Raw genomic sequence first — 22,065 nt, 5'->3', positions numbered from 1 at the left:
TAATAAACAAAAAAAAACATAAGCGTTGAATTGAAAACCTCCTCTTTTTTTTGAAGTCGGTTAAAAATACTAAAGTAGTCTGTACGGCCCATAGAGTAGAATGGTACGGCCTTAGGTCTTCATTTGACGTTTGTGTTGTGGTCTGGTATACCACAAACGGCTAAAAAGATACAGACAGCTTACTTCATAGAAACTGCTTAGCACATTTGAGAAATTTGAATTTCATTCATAATTTTAAAATCATATAACCACAAATTTCATTCATAAATTTATCATTTATCTCTCTCATACAAGGCAAATCTTCATTAAAAATCCCTTTGCCCTCTCTTTCTATTCTATGTATATGTAGAATGTGCCTACACGGCGGAAACGGAAATGCTTGTAGTAATTTGAAAATGGTTGGAGGGGGTCGTAGGTTTATTCCGTAGTTAAATTGATTTGTGAAAGTAGGTTATGCCGTACTATTTGTGGTTATCCCATATAACCGCAAAATGTTACCGATCTTCTGATATGCCGGTTTCGTTTATCTCGATTATTTATATTGTTACTAGACTTTTTCTTTTGTATGATAAAAAAAGGCAAAATCTTTTATTTATTTCTTTAATAAAAATGTAAACATTTCCATGCAGTAAAATACCAAATTGTACAGTTACAAAATTATATGACTACTTCACAAAATATATGACAGATGTCGCGTAATTAATGGATATAACGCATTTAAACTGGATGGAATGTGGTCACTGCTCTTTAGTAAAAAAAAGTTCTGTCTCCTATAAAAATGCTTGAAGCCCTTTTTCATTTTTAGTGAATTATTTATAACTTTTGCAATTTTAGTGAGCGGGCCTTCAAATTTTTCAAAAACTATGTATATTCAATTCCGAATCGAATGACACCTCAACCATTTTTATAGGAGACGGAGAACTTTTTTTTTATACTAAAGAGCACATGTAGATCAGACTAATATGATAGATACACCACCTTATTATGTAATAATTATTTTTCTTTCATTAGGACCCGATTTAAAACACATTGTCCGGTAAAAAATGATGAAATCTAATTTTGAATCGAAAAAACCATTATTTTAAAAACTTGTACACTTATAGAGGGTAGTAAATTAGTATAAAACGTAGAATTATAGAATTAGGTGGCGTATCTACCATTTGCGTTTTATCCATTATTTACGGGACGTGGCCTTGTCCGGGACAGGTTAACATGCACTCTGAGGCACAGGGTGTAACACCACTAAATTCCCAACTAAGGACTGAGAATTATAAGTCAAAATTTCTTAGATGAAAAGCTCAGTATCTTATATAACCCCGGACCTCGTGACCACATAGGGTAACCACTGAACCAGAGAGGCTTATGTTATAAGTATGTAAGAGAGTTATGTTAACATAATTGTGGAACACTATAACTAAGATCTTCGTATGACTTCATTTTCCCAAGTAAAAGGCAGTGTACAGTGTACCTCTGTAACTGAAGACGTCCGAAGTATAATAATTGACCTGTAAGGTAAAATTAAGTAAATTAGTATTATGTATATAAGTATAAAGTATTTCTCCTGGAAATAGTTTACAACTGTTAAAATTATTTAAAATCCTACAGAATTTATATACATAACTAGCTGACGCCCCCCGGTTTCACCCGCGTAGTTCCCGTTTTGGTGAGAATAGGAGGATAAAAATATACCTATGAAACTCACAAATAACATGGTAAAAGAATTTGGAAGTCAATCAGTAGATCCAGAGGTTATTTAGTTCAATAAATATTAAGCCAGACTTCTAAAGGTTATAGTTTTTGTTAGCAATTTTCCTCTTCTTTTTGAATCTTTTGGCAAATTGGAAATATCTTAAATAGTTTTTGATATTAAAAAAACAAACCCCTTATATTTTAGTTAATTGTTTATAACTTTTGCAATTTTTGCAAGCAGCCCTTTAATTTTTTCAAAAGCTTTTCAAATGTGTTTCCGAAAAAATGACACCTCAATCATAGTTCTAGGAGAAGGAGAAAAAGTTTCAATCTAAATGGCGTTTGTGAACTAGAACTAATGGGGTGTAATGCCACCAACTTTCGAACTCACGGCTGATAATTATAACTAAAAATTTCTTAAAAGAAGAAAAAACTCAGTATCTCATTTAGCTCTACCTAGGATTTGAACCCAGGACCTTGTGAACACATAGACTAACCACTGGACCACAGAGGCAGTCATGTTGACATTTGGAACACTATAACGAAGTTCTTTATAATATGACTTCATTTTCCAAAGTAAGGCAGTGTACACCTCTAAAACTGAAGACATCTGTAGCATATTTGACCTGTAAAGTAAAATTAATTATCATGATTTTTTGATTTACCTTCGTCAAAATCGTAAACAATTTTTACCAAAATTATATTAAACTAGCGGATGCCCGCGACTTCGTCCACGTGGAAAGTTCAGTTTTTCACAAATACCCCGGGAACCATAGATTTTCCGGGATATTCCTAAATTAATCCAGGGTAATATCTATCTTCGTTATAAATTTCAGCCAAATCGGTTCAGTAGTTGCGGCGTTAAAGAGTAACAGCTACCCGACCATACTCCCACCCAACACCTACTCTACCATACTCTACTCAACTCTACCTCTACCATAAGTATCCTATGTTCTTCTCCTAGAACCTGAGCTCCTCTCCACCAATTTTTAGCCTAATCGGTCCAGCTGTTCTTGAGTTATAAGTGTTGTAACAAACCTGACTTTCTTTTATATTTATAGATTTCTCAGACATATTAGTTACAAAAATTATACTATTATATACCACTCATAATATTCCCACCCCACAAATGACAAAATTAGTCAAAAGGATTATCAGAGCGAATCTTCTAGTGTAGCCTTATTTAAATATTTGACATCCGTATCTATCTCCTGTATGGAGACAAGTCTGGTGCTGTAGTGGGCTGTTAGTTAATTAGTTAAATCAATACGTAATTACCTTCATCTTAAGTAATTTTTTATGTTCTCGGACACCCTCTTCCTACACCAACAGTAGCATATTCTTAACATTGATGGAAGCATATTGAGCACGCAGATGCCCAGTGATCCAGGTATTCTGAAAAATATTAGATAAGCATTTTAACAAAATATGGAACACCATGTGATATTATGATATACTAACAGACGCTTGCTACTCAACACAAATCCCACTGTGATTTTCTTTGCAATAAAAGTAGCCGTGTTAATACAGAGTAAACTGTTCCAAATTTCAGTCAAATCGGTATGCAAGCCGCAGCGTAAAGGAGGTACAAACATACTTACACAGACACACACATTCGTGTGATGATATGGCTTGTTCTTGTTAATTAATAAAGCCTTACGTGATTCTTCCCTCGCTTTAAGATCACCAGATTATTGGACCAAAATATTTGCGCCAGTAATCCCTCCTGTACTCTCGTCTGTTTGTCGACTCCGTTTCCCACTGGGATTTCTCCTAGTCTTCCACAAAGTTGCTTGAAGTAACGGGGTCCACCGCGTGAAAGTGAGAGTGGAGTTGAGGTGCAGAGACTAGAGAGTTACACTTCATTTGTAACTCTTATATTGCGCTTGTCACCCCCATAAACCCCGAAAAATGGTATGGAGTTATAATCTACAGTTCATATTAATTCTCAGTCTGGAGTAGGGAAGCTGAAGTTGTTACACTCCCTTCCCTCAGAAAGCATTTCCTAATATAATGTAATGCATAATTACCTTCATCTTATCGTAGGAACTTGGGTTTATATGTTTATCGTTTAAATCTATGGTTCTGGCACGTCCTCCTGCACCATCAGTAGCATAAGCCCGTTCAATGAAAGCCCATTGAGCATGCTGATTTCCAATGATCAAGTCCTTCTTCTGAAAATTATTACGGAAGCATTTTAACAAATGAGGAACATCATGAATATGATATACCTTGTTGTTATTAATCATATAATAAAATATATTTTCAGTGTCTTCATTACTATTATGAAGGCATTCTCTGTGTGTATCAGTTATTAATGAATTTATTGCAGCTACATTTGCAGAACCTTAATCACAGATCGTAGCTCTTAAAATAAATCCAGATTTAAATATTGCCTCAATTATTTCTCTAAGAATTCTTTTTAAATTTAAAGTCTTTATTCCATCACAGAGAAAATAATAAGCTAAAGGTATTTTCCAAGATGGAAATAAGCCACGTAACATAAAAACTAAAACTTTATCTGCAACATTATTTGCTCGTTCACCACCTATGTTCCTAGGTCTTCAAAACCCTCAATAACCCCAGAATGAATATTAAAAAATGAATTTTTGTTGACATCAAACAACAATATACACTGCAAACCCATAGTCTGTGTGTTCTTAGCACAATCAGCCAAATGCTGGAAAATAAATTCATTAATACCTGGTCTCACAGGTATTTTAGTTAATAGAGAGTTTGTAGTTGATTTGGATAGGAATATTAAATATTTCTGTAAGAATTTGTAAAAATTAAGGCTCAACTTAAATAATGTAAGTGCAAAGATTTTCTCATCATTAGTGTATCTAGAAGATTTGACTTTAGAATCAGATAATCTTAACTGTGAATCCACTAATAATTTCCCAAACTGAGTTAACAAAGGATAATTTGAAATAAAATATTGTACATTACTAGCACAAAGTTTTGACTATAATTGTTTGCATTTGTAAGTCTCATTGCGCAACATTTGTTTTAATGTTCTAATATTCTGACGTAACTTTTGCTTCCTAGGAGTTTCAAACTTAGCTGATCGAACTCTAGGAATTATGTCAGACTTTCTATGAGGCTTGTGTCTAAAATGAGGCCTAACATGCACAAAGGGATTCTGTGAAGCAGAAGGCAGGGGATCAGGTAAAATTGAACTCTGTAAATATTCGGACTGGGATTGTGAGCCTAGACAGACACTATTTGTAGAAATATAATTGATTGTTCGTTAATATTGACATTTAATGCGTTAGTCTGCATTTCAGGCTATTTGTTTGTTTGTGAAGTAGTAGTTACATGGTCAACTATCGTTTATTCGTATTTATTAGGCCCGATGCAAGATACCTCTAGGAACTTGGAATTTGTAGGTGTTAGAACAGCGTTTTGGTTTAAATCACTAATTTCCAAATTCAAAGTAAGTATCGCAGACTTAGTTAACCTTAACCTATGATTAATAACATAGCAAGGTAAACAGGAATATTTACGCAAAAACAGGCAATTGATCAACCATACCTTCCATCTAGTAACATCAGTATATGGTACAGCACGTAAATTAATAGCTGTTTTACACTTAGGCACGCAACAGCGCTTCATTTTGAACGAAAAACAAAAACACTTTTGCACTTTTACTATCAAACACTGAAATTAACCGAGCACAAATCAAACTATAACTCTTTTATTAACAATACTATACAATAATATACAGAAAATAAATAAATAGAAATAAAATCCTTGATAAATTGATTTGTAGTTTCCTGTAGTTCCACTGGTTTCCGTTTCACAGTTTCACTCAAGGAACTTATTTACATTTCACCAACATTTCACTATAATTGCAGCCATGTTTTTTTACAAGGCAAAAATAAAACTTTAATAAAAAGGTTCAGCCAATCACAACAGAGCATAGACTGGCTTCGGTTCCGAAAATGATCGGATAATTAAAAAGGGATGGAAAAGGCATTTTCCATAAACACCACAATGTGTGCGTAAAGGATGGAGAATCCGTTAAATTGACGAATCTTTTGGCCGAAGCTGGTATACGTAGTTTAATCTGTGGGTCTGGTCGCGCCGTCGCGCACTTCATTTGAATTTTGACACAAAGAGAAAGAGTAAATTATTAAATTGAATATAATTTGACGTTTTTGAATTCCACCAAGGAACGGAATAACAAATACAAAAGGAAAAGTAAGAATATTGTGAAGCGATTGTTGTAAATTTCATTTATATGGCGATTGGACGGTTTCTTCGCAGGAACCTTGTCAGCATAACATTTCCCACACTAGCTGTAACATTCATTTTGCTCGATTTGAACCACACAAGAAAGTGGAAGGCAGTAGCAGCGACTCAGCATAAGAATTGATATGGCTATTTTTGGAATAACCACACGTTATGTGTGGTTTGCTGTACCTATGAGTGGATTCTTTATTGGGAAATATCTCGATGACCAGGAAACACTTAGAATGACCAACTTCAGAGACAAGTCTGCTTTATACGCTGGGCGGGTAAAAGGAGGTCCACCATTATGGCCATCGATTATGTAATTATACAAGGATTGAATTCAATGGATTTAGTAGTCATTCTCATTTTGTAAAACCTGAAAGTTTGCTTTATCTATGGTGGTCTAAGATCCGATATTATAAATATATAGCTACCCTCATCTGTAATTAATTGTGGTTAGAAATAAATGATAAATAATATTGAAGGCCCCCGTGGCGCAGTGGTATGCGCGGTAGATTTACAAAACGGAGGTCCTGGGTTTGATCTCTGCCTGGACCGATTGAGATTTTCTTAATTGGTCCAGGTCTGGCTGGTGGGAGGCTTCGGCCGTGGTTAGTTACCACCCTACCGGCAAAGGCCAAGCGATTTAGCGTTCTGGTACAATGTTGTTTAGAAACTATAATAAATATTTTTTTATTGTTTGGTCACAATTTAACTAGGCAACCTATGTGGAATGAGTCAAGGTGAATTTTATCTATCAATTATTTCTTATCACAATTAAATACCAGATGAGGGTATATGTTTCTAATAAAGGATCTCATACCATAGGTATAAGATAGGTAACTATAATTTAGGATTGGTAACTGGGACATTTTAGTTACAGAGGTTTTTATGAAGGGTTGCCACAAAATGTGTGACATTATTTTTTATCATACTTACAAATTATACCCATGGATTTTATTAAAGTCCACGGTAAAGTCCTTTACCTGTGCAGTCAAACTGTTCAGTTAAATTGTATGTGTGTAACTATAGATTTTCCTGATGATTTTGATAAGTTAAAACTGAAGATCTGCTTGGTTTAAATGTCACTTAGCTTTTATTCAATAAAAATGCAAATGTGTTCCATTATTTTATTTAGCCTATATTTGATAAGTCCTAGGATATACACGATTATATCACGATGATGCACGCTGCCTACAGCTTGTGCCCTGTAGCATGGTACGGGTGACAGTTCATTTCATTCATGAAAATTTGCAGCGATTCACAATAATAGTATATATTATGAACATCATAATGCCAATGTCAAAGAGACGTTAGGCATACTGGAAAGCAAAAGGAAAGATATTATATTAAAAGCACAGGGTGCCAGCAGAGGCATTCTAACTTCACCATAAATATTTAATTGCTTTATCAACAGGCACTTGGTAGTTTAACTTCTTGGCAAAGGCACTATTTTTATATGGTTTCCTTGATTATCTGTGTGCAGAGTGAGACCCATCTCTTGTAACACTTCATTGTCTATGGGCCCTTGGAGCGTCATTCTTGAAATCACCTCCTGCAAATATGATATTCTATATGAATGATATGCGGGCGACGGGTGGAAAGACTGCGCGGGTGTGGAATCGTGCGTGCGGGGAAGTGAGATGCATCACTCGTGGGTTTTTCATTCATCGCTACACGCCCCCCGGCCCGCGCGGTCATCGGGTAGTCTGGCACTGACACTCCCATGACATGCGCGCGACGGGGGGGAAAACTGCGCGGGTGTGGAATCGTGCGTGCGGGGAAGTGAGGTGCATCAGTCGTGGGTTTTTCACTCATCGCTACACGCCCCCCGGCCCGCGCGGACCATTGGGTAGTCTGGCACTGACACTCCCATGATATGCGCGCGACGGGCGGAAAAAACTGCGCGGGTGTGGAATCGTGCGTGCGGGGAAGTGAGGTGCATTAGTCGTGGGGTTTTCATTCATCGCTACAGGGCCCCCGGCCCGCGCGGAACATCGGGAGTGTTACGAACGAAGTTGCCAGCTATAAGTTAACTTTTGTTAAATATAATTATAACTACACGTATCAGAGGGCCTAGTGGCAGTTTGATACTGTTACCGTCACGTAACGTAAACGCGAATTTCTATGGAATTGAAACAGCGCCATCTAGTGGCACCACTGTACAACTGTTTCAATTCCATATACATTTGCGTAAACGTCAACGTGATAGTAACAGTATGAAAATATTGAAAACTCCCACCAGGTACACAGTAGAACAAAAATACAAACTTACACACAAACTTTCGCCTTTAAGTGTGATAATGATTGTTTAAAAATAACCTAACCCCATTGGAGCAGTGTGGTGGGTATAAGGTCCATATTAGTATTACTTCTAAACCATACTAATATTATAAAGCTGAAGAGTTTGTTTGTTTATTTGAACGCACTAATCTCAGGAACTACAGGTCCGATTTGAAAAATTCTTTCAGTGTTATATAGCCGATTTATCGAGGAAGGCTATAGGCTATATATTATCCCCGTATTCATACGGGAACGGGAACCACGTCGGTAAAACCCCGCGGCGTCAGCTAGTAAAAAAAAATTACTTCGTATGTTCCTACCTGATTTTCTGGACAGTTTTCACAGAGGTTCCTCACAGCAAAGATTACCCATTGCATAATTACTGTACATTTATAAGGAAATAATTGTCTGTGCGTTGAGAGACTTGATAGCCCATTGGATATGACTTCTTCTTCTAACTCCGGAGGGTGTGGGTTTGAATCCGGTCAGGGACATGCACCTCCAACTTATCAGTTGTGGGTATTTTGAGAAATTAAATAATAAATATTCTACTTTTTTATGTTTCTGTTTTACTTGTTTTCTTTTATTTATTGTGGTGTACAAATAAAGAGTATAAAAAAAAGTAACATCATAAATCAAAATTGACAGTCTTATGCACTGAAAAATAAAGTCTTCTTTATTACTTACTACTTTTACTGTTACTTTAGTTTTACATGAAGAAACTTTACTTTAGAAAAAAAAGAATTAAATATCACGTGTCTCAAACAGTGAAGGAAAACATCGTGAGGAAATCCATACCGCACACTGTTGAGCATGAGTCTCCTTTCAGAATGAGAGGGGTTAGGCCTTAGTCCACCACGCTAGCCCAATGCGGATTGGCAGACTCCACACCCACAGATAATTAAGAAAATTCTCTGGCATGCAGGTTTTCTCACGATGTTTTTCCTTCACCGTTTGAGACACGTGATATTTAATTCTTTTTTTTCTAAAGTAAAGTTTCTTCATGTAAAACTAAAGTAACAGTAAAAGTAGTAAGTAATAAAGAAGACTTTATTTTTCAGTGCATAAGACTGTCAATTTTGATTTATGATGTTACTTTTTTTTATACTCTTTATTTGTACACCACAATAAATAAAAGAAAACAAGTAAAACAGAAACATAAAAAAAGTAGAATACAAAAGGCGGCCTTATCGCTTAGTAGCGATACTTTGACTGTTACTTGCGATGAAGAAACTGGCTGTTAAAGAGCGAGAGTACTCCACTTTATTGCAAAGGATACAAGGATTGCGCGCGTCGATGTTGCAGCAGTCAAGCAGCACCGGGATCACATCCAGCTCTCGCATCTGAAATGTTACGTGACGTCATTACAAATTCAAAATGGCGGAACATCCGCTATTTTCATTTAAATAAATTGTGATTTGAGTATGTAACAGTGGAATTCATAGTCGGTGCAGGGGCACCCGCAGGGGACCGTTCACTCAGCGGCTGAACGATCCCTGGGGGCATCCCCAAAACGTCGATATAATAAATAATTAATGCATGAAAAATTTGTGGAAAATGAAATGATATATTGTGACGTCATTGTAAATTCAATATGGCGGAACATCCGCTATGTTCATTTAAATAAATTGTGATAATAGCATAATATGTAAGTGTTACAACATAAGAAACTAAATATCACGTGTCTCAATCGGTGAAGGAAAACATCGTGAGGAAACCTGCATACCAGAGAATTATCTTAATTCTCTGCGTGTGTGAAGTCTGCCAATCCGCATTGGGCCAGCGTGGTGGACTATTGGCCTAACCCCTCTCATTCTGAGAGGAGACTCGAGCTCAGCAGTGAGCCGAATATGGGTTGATGACGACGACAACATATATGAAAAAATTGTGGAAAATAGAAGACACAACATTTAGACGGAGAGCCAGCGACAGCCAGACCTTTGTCATTTTATAAAAGCTGATAAAAAGCTAAGGTTGAGGGTCTGGATCCTTAAAACCTGCTACCTCCCAAAGCCAACACGTTCCTGACTCCATAATTGGCTACCAAACTAACTTATGGTAGGAGCATAAGCTGACAAACCAAGCCACAGCCAAGCTCTCGCCTATATAATGTAAGATTTCATTTTTCAGTTGTCGGTTCATCATGTCATCATCCATACCATTTTGCCAAAATAATGATTTCTATCACCTGTCGCTTGTTCTCCTGGTTCTTCCAGCAGAGGTTGGCCAGAGTCCTCACAAGCGAGGCCTTAAATCCAAATGCCACGTGCCTCTCCACAGTCTCCACACTGGTTACTGCCTTTTTTGGTGTTGACATGTCGATAGCACCCAATCTGTCAAATGTTATCTATCTTTATTATATACTTAAGTGTGTTTGCCACCGATAACTTATTGTTTGCTAGCGTTGGCTCTATAAAAATGTACCAGCATATTCATTTAATAACAAAAGATCTTTAAATTCCAGACCTAGTTACGCTAATAAATATTTGCAGAAACATTAACTTTACCACATCGATCTTCTATTAGAAAGTGGATCCGAAATCATCACCAAAAAAACGTCCCAACTCAATGAGTGAAAAAACACTACTTCTTGACACTCAATTCAAGTAGTTGCATTTTCAAATTCAACCTTAAACTCAATCCTTAAGGTTGAATTTGCTCTGAATTTGGGATTTTATTGAATATTGGACTATATTTAAAGGCCTTTTAGGTAGAATTTTCAAAATTGGCCAGTTTTAAGTGAAATTTTCTACATGATGTGCATCCTTTTTAACCGACTTCCAAAAAGGAGGAGGTTCTACGTTCAGCTGTATGTATGTATTTTTTTTTTTTTATTATAAGAGGTCAATGCTTTAACAATTATTATTAACGTCTTACCTAGTCTTTTGACTCTCCGGTGAATCAATCTTCACGAAGGGCACTTTATTGGTAATGTTTTCCTCAGATATCTTCACTTCTTTGACAGGCTCAGCTTTCTTCTCAGCATTGCTGTCAGCTCTCGCTTTCTCCGACGAGATTCCCAGAATCTTCTGCAACTGTTCACTCAAATCGAAATCTGTTGATAAATTCTGACTCTTTTTAACCTCTTTCGGAGTGTCAGGGGATTGTTTTTGAGACTCTGTTTCTTGTAACGTTTCAGCTAGAGGTGGTGATATTTCACTGGGGGACGCTTTCACTTCTTTTGGTGCTTCCACTTTGGGTACGTGTATTTCTGTTGGTGGATCGGGGGAACTATCTTGGGAATCGGCTCTCGAAGAGTCTTGCAACTCCAATCTAGGTTGTAACCCTACTGGGATGACTTCGGCTATTGTATTCATACTGGCTGTTGGAGATTGAGCATCAATTATCAATGGAGGTTCGTTATCATCACAGATATCAATTTTATGTTCTAGACTTATTCTTCTCGTTGGTAGATGGATCCTTTCATCGCCTTTTGGGACTGAACTGCTTCTTTTGAAGGCAACTTTAGTTAGATCATTGTCTATTTTAGCGTTTGATATCCCTTCGGAGGAACTACGTACACTTTTGTCGTGCATATCGAATTTTAATGGTATGTTTTCTAGTGGGTTGAAGTTGTCAAGTTTCTCAATGTACGGTGGATTGTCGGTGCATTCGAAATATTGTTCGCTGCTTTCGGATTCGGTGCATTCTGATGTCGTTTCGTTGCATGATAGCATGTTGTCAGCTGAATCGTTCTTGCACAGTGGATCTGAAAATTTTATGTCTTTTTAGGCTACTGTACCTCAAAAGGAAAAACATTTATTGTATGTTTGTCTGTCGGTCAAAACCTTTTATCTCGGAAATGCGTAGATGCATCGAATTGAAATTAAAGCCACATTCAAATCTATAGCTTGGCAAATTTATTTATTTATTTATTTATTTGTAACTAACAGCGTTTTAACAAAATATGTACAAAAAATATAAAATAAACAATAATAAGGCCACATACAGTTACAAAGAAAGTTGGTTGCAATATTAAGTAGGTATAACAAGTGAAAATGAAAAATGATTTTTAAAAGAAATGATTGTGAATAGAAAAATATTATTAAGTTAATCACATATTAGAAAAATAGTACAAAATTTATTTAAAAATTCGCAAGTTGAATGTAAGTGTATGAGCGTAAGAGTGTGTGTGTAAGTCGATGTGTGCGTGTGTGTGCGTGTGTCTAAGAGCATGAGAAAGAGAATAGACGTGTGTGTAGGTGTGAGAATTGGTGCATAAATCAGTTAAGTTTATTGAGTTTGGTATGTGTTTTTCTGATAGCGTTTGTTCATTGAGGTGTTATTGTCTTCGGTGTAAAGTGATAATTTCTTTTTTTAACTGTGATTTAGATAAATAAAAAAGATCTAAATGGGAGTAAATCTTATTATATTTTCGAGATAGTCGTACCAAAATTGCGTTTTGGCCATAGTTGGAGTTAGATTTAGGTACAATTAGTAAGCGAGTGTGCCGGGGCCTAAACGACGAAGCATTTAACGAGAGAGCTGACAGTAAGCTAGGACAGTCAATACGGCCAGTCAAGATAGCTTGCAACAGAAGAATGTCACTCTGATTTCTTCTTTGCTCCAGGGTGTCTATTTTATAGTGCGCACAAGCTTCTTCATAATTGTTAAATCGCCTGTAGTCTTTGAAGGCTAGATATCTGAGAAATTGTCTTTGAACTGACTCCAGCCTTTGAGAGTGTATAATATAATACGGAGACCAAATATTACACGAATATTCAAGAAGACTTCTAACGTAGGCAAAGTACAATGTTTTTATGCATTCTATGTTATCGAAACTACGAGTGACGCGTTTGATAAATCCTAGTTGTTTGTAGGCTTTATCTGCTACAACGTCGATATGTTTATTCATGGATAGTTTGTTATCAATTAGTATACCTAGATCTTTAACTGAACTTCCATTGGATATAATGATATCGTTAATTTTATAATCGAAATTAAGAGTATTTTTCTTACGAGTCAGCGTTATGTGATGACATTTTTTAGTATTGACAATTATTCTATTCCTAATATAGTAATCAGTCAAAGCATTCAGGTCTTCTTGTAGTTTTAAACAATCATCAAGAGAGCGTATTTTAAGGAATACTTTTTTGTCATCAGCAAACATTAAAAACTTGGAGTACCTAAAACAACTGCCAATATCAAAGAGGTATGCATTGTACAAGAGTGGCCCTAGGATTGATCCCTGAGGTACCCCAGAAGGAATACTAACAAAGTCACTTCTCGCACTTCCCATTACTACAGCTTGCATTCGATTTTTAATATACGAAGTTACCCATCGCAGCAAATTACCGTTTATTCCCAGGACGCTAAGTTTATGTATTAGGATTACGTGATCTACACGGTCGAATGCTTTTTCGAAGTCCGTGTAGATCACATCCACCTGACATCTCTCATCCATACTCCGCAACACATAGTCAGTGAAAACAGCTAAGTTAGTGACCGTTGAACGGTTCTTCATAAAGCCATGTTGTTCGGGAGGGATAGATCTTGTTATTATCGGGCTGATGTGTGCAAATACAGCTGTTTCAAATAGTTTGCTCATAGCATTTAGTATGGAGATAGGTCGGTAATTTTCTATTTGAGTTTTGGACCCACTTTTATGTATAGGTATAATTAAAGCCTCCTTCCAGACATCGGGGAAAGTGCAAAATCGGTTCAGAGAAAGATCAAAGATAATGGAGAGAGGTTTGGCCAAGTACGAAGCGCACTTGTTTAGGAAAATTGGTGGAATACCATCACTACCAGCCCCTTTATTGACCTTTAGGGTTCTAAGTAATTTTAGAACGTCGTCTTCACCAATAGTTATTTTGCATGTGGGTTCTTTGTGAGCAGTATTTGTCAGGTTTGCAGTGTCATAATAACTAGCAGGCCTAACAAACACACTTTCAAAGTACGTGCTGAAACCATAACTGGAAGAGGTTTCACCTGTAAATTTTGTGCTACCTAAAGTTAGTTCAGTGGGATACCCGCTTTTACTGCTTTTTAAGGACTTGGTGTAAGAGAAGAGAAACTTAGGGTCTTTGTTTATAAAAGATTGCATTCGTTTGGTGTAGAGAGAGTAACACTTACTCTGAATTAATTTTTGTCTACTTCTTAATATAGAGAATTCGTCATAGTCTCTAGGGTTATTAAATTGTTTCCAAAGTTTATGTTTTACGAGTTTTTCTTTTACCACGTGAATCAAAGATTTAGTGTACCACGTTGGAAAGTTTGATTTTAGCTTGCTCTTTACCGGAATATATTTATTAATAACTTCGTTGAGAATTGCATAAAATTTGTTAATAACATCATTCATTGAGTCACCCGTTAGTTCTTCAGACCAGTTGATCTTAGAAAGAAAGTCGTTAATGAGAACATAGTCACCTTTAAAAAAAATAGGTTTTCTGATTGGTTTTTGACGATTATAGCAAAGCCGCAAATTCCCTAGATTAAACTGGAGACATGGGTGATATACATCTTCTGGGACTAGAGGACTATCGCAGTGTGTCACACAAAAATCAATATTACTAAACAGCAGATCTAACGTATTTTGCTTGCAATTAGCTACTGTATTTTGCTGTTTCAGTCCTGATACATTACATAAATCTAACAAGTTTGTGAAGGCATTGTGTAACTCTACCGCTCCACGTCTAAGGATGATAGGTTGATTATCAGTCCAAGTGATATTCGGTAAGTTGAAATCACCGGCAAGGATTACGTGATCGTTTGGGTGCTTGATGACTAAATCGGCGAGACTAGAGGATATAGACTCAATTCGAGCTGGTAAGAGATTGTCTGGTGGTGCATAAATTAAGATTACGTGAATATTACGTTTGTCGCGTGTCTTAAGATAGATAGACGGTATGGTGGCCCATAACGACTCGACGCCAGGGCAAGACCATTCATGATGTTGTTGTATGTGTAAATTTTTAGCAGCACAAAGTAAAACTCCACCACCTTTTTTCTTAGTTGAGGTCTCCGAGTTGCGATCGCATCTCAGGACATCATACCTGTCATCGCAGATTTCTTGATCATAGATTCCTCCTGTCAACCATGATTCTGTTATTAATATTAAGTCAAATGTCTGTTGCAGTATGTTGAGTCGAAATAAATCTGTCTTAGTCCGCAAACCACGTACGTTCTGATAAAGAATTTCTATGTAGCTGTCACCTGTAATGACTAAAAATGTACCGATAGTTAATATGAAAAATAATAATTAGAGAAAATTTTGAACGTAGTATGTGGTAAACTAACTTGAGAAACATGTAATGGTTTAGACATAGACGATTACCACTATTTATAAAACTTAAAGGTGTAATGATGCAATATTTATGAAGTGTGTGTTGTAAGTAAGGTTTTTTGTAAGGTGTGTGTGTAATTTTAGTTTTTTTAATTAGTTGATAGGGCAATATGTAAAGGTGATAATGATATTTAATTAGAGTTTCTTGCGAATTTTTAATTAAAGGACTCCGAATAAGCAATATGAGATGACTCTGAAGAACATGGACATAAGAGATTATTTTATTTTTATCAAATCTTTTGCGTCTCGTATGTTTAGGGCTGGCGCTTCCTCGTTTTTCCTTAAAAAAATACTACAGTTCCGGACCCAGACGAATTTATAAGCTTTTTCTTGAGCAATAGTTTTAATTGTTTTTAATAATTGCTTATTTTCCGGTGTTAAATGCTCGTTGACAAAAAACTTCTTTCCCGTGCCTGCAACTCCAACGTCCTTGGTGCTTATGCCTTTCTTCCTTTTTAGCCCAGAAAGAATACTGTCCTTCAGCAACCGGTCTTTCAGTTTCGCTACAATAGGTTTCGGCCTACCAGCTATGGGCTTTTGTGGCTGGACACGATAAGCGAATTCTATGTCATCGCGCTTGAGCTCAACACCGGCATGCTGAGCAATTTTTAAAACGACTTCTGCGGGCGATTCATCAGTGGTCTGTGGCATCCCTACGATTTCCAGGTTGTTCATTCGGCCCTGTTGCTGCTGTTTGCCGTGAAGGGAGCGTAGGTGGGAAATCTGGTCCTCAGATTCGGAGACTCGTTTCTGTAAAGTTTGTAGGTCGCATTTTAAGTCCTCATGTTCCGTCTGTAGTTGACTATATAAAATTTGAATTTTAGATAATTCTGATGACATCGACGCTAGTTCGTTCCTTAGCTCTGTGGAGATCGTAGTTTTGAGTTCTTCAACTATTTCGCACTTGATTGATTTTAGTTTAGTATCTAAGAGGTTCTCAAAGCGTGTGATTAGCATAGCATTTTCATTAGATGTGTTAGTTGGTACTTTACTGAGAGGAATAGCAATGTCTTCAGAGTCTGAATCAATTCCAATTGGGCGCAAATACTTGTTCGGTTTCTCAGTTCTTACAGGAGTGTTGCTGTTATCTCCTCCTCTTCGTGATACCGCTACACAGTTTGGGCACCTCCATTGGGTCCTAGATGATGACGAGTCTCCCGTAAAGCCGACGCAATCGGAGTGATACATACAGTTACATTGAGTACATTTGATTCGCTTCACAGTAACACTAATGTGTTCTTTGCAGGCTTCACATGTTCCAACCATTGTTAACTATTTTTTTTTTTTTTTTTTTTAATTTCTTATATATTATTTTGTTTTGGGACTTCGAATGAAATGAAATTAAAATTAAAAATTGAAAATATAATTCCTCGTGTCCGAGACAGGTTTTGAACTCAGTCGCTTTAACAGTACGTAATCGGAAGGCGAGTATTGTCACCAATACGCTGCCGTGCTAGTTAGGTCGAGCGGCGAATTTGTAGCCGGCTATGCACTTGATATTGTGTCTATTAAAACGTCAATAGCGTTCAATATTATAATACCCACATACGAGAATTTATAACACAGTTTTTGCATAAATGAGTGAACACTGTTAATAAACACTTTAGTAGCAAAAATTACGCATAAATTTATGATTTACACTGCACTACGCAGAGTTTTAGTCACTTTGATTGAAAGTAAATACAGTTCAGGAGTGTATTTCGAAACAAAACACAAGATTAGTCCGGTGATATTTTAAAGTGTTGTTTTTGGTGATCCACTTAATGGTTAGACTTGCGCGCATTTACACTTGAGTTTTACACTTTTATTAGTTAGTTGCACGTGTAATTACGGGTAAATATTGACTTGTTATACTTTAATTCGTAAATAGAAACAGAGTCAGTGTATCCTTAACGCTTGACAGCTGTCATCTTTGTTCGTGACATTCCTAATGCCCCGCGCACACGACTTCATGCCTTCGCAGTCCTTGCGCTCCACTTCACCCTCGCGCATTCCTTCTCCCCTGTCACCCGCATATCATGGGAGTGTCATCAAAGAACATGCCAAGCTACACAGTCTTTTGAAGCTGTGAAAAAATCAAACTCAACGTAAAAAATTCCGACCGACGCAAAAACATGTAGAAGTATTTCGAGACTCCCAAGGCAATCATAATTCCCGCTAACTTAGAACTATGATATTTGGCAAGTAATATCGGCTTATACTAAAAATAAAAATACTAAAAGTATAGGCAAAAAATTGAATTGAGTTAACCAAATGTGTGTGGGGTATCGTATGAAAGGACTTCATTGGCAAAAGCCCTGACTTTTAAGTATTTTAAAAATTTAAAACTAACTAGCCCTATAATAAATAACTATTAATAATAAATATACTTAAACAATACACATCACTATCTAGCCCCAAAGTAAGCATACAGAGTAGCTTGTGTTACGGGTGCTAAGATAGTTGATATTATAATATTAATATACAATTATATACTACATATAAATACTTATATAATGTATAAATACACACAGACACTGGAAAACATTCATGCTCATCACACAAATATTTTCCAGTTGTGGGAATCGAACCCACGGCCATGGATGCAGAATGCAGGGGCACTACCCACTGCGCCACACGGCCATCATAGTGACACAAATGTAAGCGTTTGTAGAAAGAAAATTGATGTGCAACTGTATTTTAGTATCGTGAAAATAACTAAAAGTACTTAAAAAACAGTCACATAGTTCGAAGAGCCGATGGACGTTGGGGTCCCAAAGTGCTGGAATGGCGACCCCGCACTAGTAAGCGCAGTGTTGGCCGACGCCCAACCAGGTGGACTGACGACATCAAGCGAGTCGCAGGGATTCGCTGGATGCAGGTGGCTCAGTATCGTGATGTTTGGAAGTCCTTACAAAAGGCCTATGTCCTGCAGTGGACGTCCATCGGCTGATATGATGATGATGATGATGACTTAAAAAACACAGTTATTTTTAAATCACAGATACTTTTATTTATATGTATTGATAAACTCACTCTCATGCGGCACGTTGACGGCAGGCATATCCTCGTCATTGACTAGCTGCTTGCCTGTGGCTGCGTACAGCTTGTTGATAGATGAGAAGAAATTGTTGCTCTCTTTGCCGAGCTTGTGAATTGCACGCAGGAGAACTGAAAGATTTTTGAAATTCGCTGTTAAGAATGTTAGTAGGGGAGCCCGGGATGCTAAATTTGCAGTTACTCGAGCGTCATTGAGACCGATTACATTTGGTAGATTTAATTATAGGAAGAATAAATGGTTATTTACTTTTTGCCGCTTTTAGCGGTGGAAAAAAAAACTACAGACTTTAAAAACAATTTTTATTACTGAAATTGTAAGAAAATTTTAGCGATTAATTAGGAGATTATTTCCTTAAAAATAAGTAAAAAATTAATCGCACTCGTACCTCGAGCACTAAAATATAAGGGTTTAATTTTGTAACTTTGAAACCCTCCCATTCCATTACGTTACGCTCAAATCGTCAGATTTTCGAAATGTGCAGTTTTTAGCTATCAACTCACCTACCTTATCTTAATCTGACTTGCTGGTTGAGTATTTATGAAGTTAGTTTTTTTTTGGTTGCCCTAAACGTACCCACCAATATTAAGGGCTCATCTCGGTGGAGGTACTCGTCAAAGTGTAAGGTATAGTCCCTTATGTTTATCTGCCGCGCTCGAGTAACTGCAAAAATCCCCTCTTTGGCTCCTCTACTATGTATCATGACAATTCAAAATAAACAAAAGCTTTCAATTGCTGGATTAAAAAGATATCCCAACAAATTTAGGTGTCACTTCTAAATCAATGAATAGAATGCAGGCATTACTTCTGCTAAGTAACACCAAAGAATGCGGCTGCAGAACAACTTTTTTTTTTATGTTGTGATGGCTTAGTGGAATGTAGCTTTTATTGCATTAGTCCTTCTATTGCATTTCTTTCCTACCCACCTACTTCTGCAATGCCTCTCTTTAAAGTACAGGGGACTTGAGCCTTAGACCATAGTAATCCAACTAGCATAGCACTTAATAATAACAGCAGGTTAGCTTAGGGTATAATTTGATTCTTATGAAGTATCTTCCTACCATAATGTTTAGGGGTATGAAAATTTAAATAGACTTTGTAGATGATCCTAATTTTATAAGAAACATACAGATCTAAATAGAAAATATATGTAATAGCTTATATAATTTTACATAGGGATTTTATGATTGACTAAAATGAATTACTGTGACTGATAAAATAAAACATTAATAAAATCATAATACTATATCGAAATTATTAAACTATGTTTGAATTGTACTATGGGTAGGTCTAATCTTTATAAACCTTAACCTATATGAAGGAGGATTGGACATTAAAATATAAATACTTTTGTATTATAAGTTAAGTACCTACTTTTGTATTAAAAGGTACAAAGTAAATCCACATAAATTTTAAAACATGTTTCTGGAAACAGTCAAGTAGCCAATAACTTTATTATATACAAACAAACAATCAAATCTTACCATTTTATAATATTAGTGTAGGTAAAGAATCATATACTTACAAGCACAATTAATAAACAGAGATGTATCACTCTGCAAACAATCCATAAAGGTATCCATACTGGATGCTGTAGCTATGATCTCCAGTAGAAACACAACCTCCTGTGGCTCGATACTGTTTACATATTTATCTACAGTTTTCAATATACAATCTGATTTACTTTTAAACTCGTGTGCCATGAATTTCACAAAATTTACAGACACATTGATGTCCTGAGTCTCTGTAGACATTAGGATGTTATACGCCAAGTTTAGTACAAGCATTCGACAGTCAGGATCGAGTTTAGAATATAATTTCTCTATATAGGTATTCTCGACGCCGATCAAGTATTCTATAATCAAATGTGGGTATTCTGAATTACCATTAATATACATGTATGCTAGAGAGTTTAATAATGCTATATCATCTGGTAAAACATTAGGTTGACCCAACAGTATGTTGTAGATTATCATCGCAGCGGCAGAAGCTATTTTCTCACTGTGCCCAATAAGAGAATTAAGTATTATCGTGTCAAACTTGGTCCATATCATTATTTGGTTGAAAGGATTGTTAACGACTAAATTCCCCAAACTTTGTATCAGAATTGTCATACAGGATTCATATTTTTTCTGCAGTTCCTCATTTATTATGTCGACGCTGGGATGTTGGTATTCTGTGGCTAATATAAACATGGAGTCGAGGATTGATAGCTCTTTGGATATGTATGTTTGCATTTTAGTGCCCGCTGCAGCGCAGGAGCGAACTAGGCGTAGACATTGTTCTGCTACAGCTAACGTACTGCGGTTGTATGAAGCCTGTTCGACGTCCAACCTCATTATATGCAATACTTCGGCTATAAGACGTAGAGTGTATTCCGATGCTTTTTTACTAAAAAAATGTTTAAAAAAAGTTACTTAAGCCATAACTTATCTGAATTAAAGAAAAATAATACGTTTAATAATCACTTACGGTCGCAATCTCCCTGTTTCAGCATCTCTGGAAAGCTGCGCTTCAGCGCGTAACATTTCCTCCACAGCATCCCATTCTCCGGTTTCTAATTGGAAATTGATAAGTTTGGCATCCAATAGAATTTCTTCAGCGAACCACACGCTTTTATCTCTAGACATTTCTCTTATAATAGTATTATAATTTTTTATTATATCGGTAAATGGTGCTCGTGGTGCTTTTTATTTTGTTGATGTTAAACATAGACAATTTTACAAAACTAGACTTTTGATTGACATTGACACTGTCATTTTGATACACAGGCACAGATCCATAAAAAGCAGATTATCAGAGTACCATAGAGTTTAACTGATATTTCCTCTTTGATTCTCTTTTTAAAGAGGAATTATAATTGATTTCCCGCCGCTCATTAGTGTTAAGCTAATCTAGGTAATAACTGGATACTTCCTAAGTTATTTTACTTAGCTTAGCCGGTTCAAAATGTCACATCTCATAAAGACTAGAACTGAACTCAAAAAACATGTATGAAATTTTAAAAAAATAACTGGATGACTGTGAGTAGACTTCATGTTAAAAGAGTTCCGTACATACATAAAAATTACCTTTTTGCTTTTTATGGTTTTATTATAGTTAACTTTCACATAACTAAGGCTTAGTAAGGCAAAATCATTTATACTCATTAAATTATTCAAGACCTTTTGTTAGTTAATAATCCTTCATGGATTACTTTGACATTGGCGGAGAGAATAACTAGAGCAGTGAATTTGAGTGTAACCTTTAACCTGCACCTGGTCACAAACTTCCAAAGGTTTGTAACTCTGTGTGTAGGTTTAAGGGTACACTTAAACCACCTGTGCAGTCCCAGGACTGCTCAAGGTTAATCTATGCTAGTGGGGATTGATAGACCTGATAGGTTACCATTCAATAATCGTGTTTTACTTTTGCTCTTTAAATCTACTTTTGATGTCGACCCCTTTTTTAGACACATGCATTTAAATTTTTTTCACATTTAAAGTAAAATTTAAACAATATACATTTTAATAGCACACTAAGCCTTAATTTATAA

At 36.3% G+C, this 22,065-nt stretch overlaps 2 protein-coding genes across 2 annotated transcripts; one reads left to right on the top strand and one right to left on the bottom strand.

Moving 5' to 3' along the window:
- Positions 1 to 5,779: 5,779 nt before the first annotated feature.
- On the top strand, positions 5,780 to 6,946 carry LOC128199430 (uncharacterized). Its single transcript, XM_052888837.1, has one exon. The coding sequence runs from the start codon at positions 6,069 to 6,071 to the stop codon at positions 6,246 to 6,248; it is 180 nt and encodes a 59-aa protein (XP_052744797.1). The 5' UTR covers positions 5,780 to 6,068; the 3' UTR covers positions 6,249 to 6,946.
- A 95-nt stretch (positions 6,947 to 7,041) lies between these two features.
- On the bottom strand, positions 7,042 to 21,252 carry LOC112052896 (ataxin-10). Its single transcript, XM_052888835.1, has 8 exons — positions 21,003 to 21,252; positions 20,056 to 20,921; positions 18,509 to 18,643; positions 11,086 to 11,917; positions 10,397 to 10,541; positions 9,488 to 9,551; positions 8,529 to 8,590; positions 7,042 to 7,480 (listed from the first exon to the last, which is right to left on the bottom strand). The coding sequence occupies exons 1-8, from the start codon at positions 21,158 to 21,160 to the stop codon at positions 7,355 to 7,357; spliced, it is 2,388 nt and encodes a 795-aa protein (XP_052744795.1). The 5' UTR covers positions 21,161 to 21,252; the 3' UTR covers positions 7,042 to 7,354.
- Positions 21,253 to 22,065: the final 813 nt, after the last annotated feature.

The sequence above is a fragment of the Bicyclus anynana genome, chromosome 23 (assembly GCF_947172395.1).
Source record: "Bicyclus anynana chromosome 23, ilBicAnyn1.1, whole genome shotgun sequence".
NCBI classification, from domain to species: Eukaryota; Metazoa; Arthropoda; class Insecta; order Lepidoptera; family Nymphalidae; genus Bicyclus; species Bicyclus anynana.
The sequence above is the reverse complement of the archived record's forward strand: the minus strand, read 5'-3'. Positions and strand labels throughout refer to the sequence as shown.

Bases quoted from the DNA above. Each gene is read 5' to 3' on its own strand.
- LOC128199430 (XM_052888837.1), top strand. From the start codon at position 6,069: ATGGCTATTTTTGGAATAACCACACGTTATGTGTGGTTTGCTGTACCT.
- LOC112052896 (XM_052888835.1), bottom strand. From the start codon at position 21,160: ATGTCTAGAGATAAAAGCGTGTGGTTCGCTGAAGAAATTCTATTGGAT. The intron at 11,918-18,508 runs GTGAGTTTATCA...TAAAATTTTCAG, and splicing joins CGTCAACGTGCCGCATGAGA to ATCCACTGTGCAAGAACGAT. The intron at 7,481-8,528 runs GTAGGAACATAC...TCATATTTGCAG, and splicing joins AAAACTGTCCAGAAAATCAG to GAGGTGATTTCAAGAATGAC.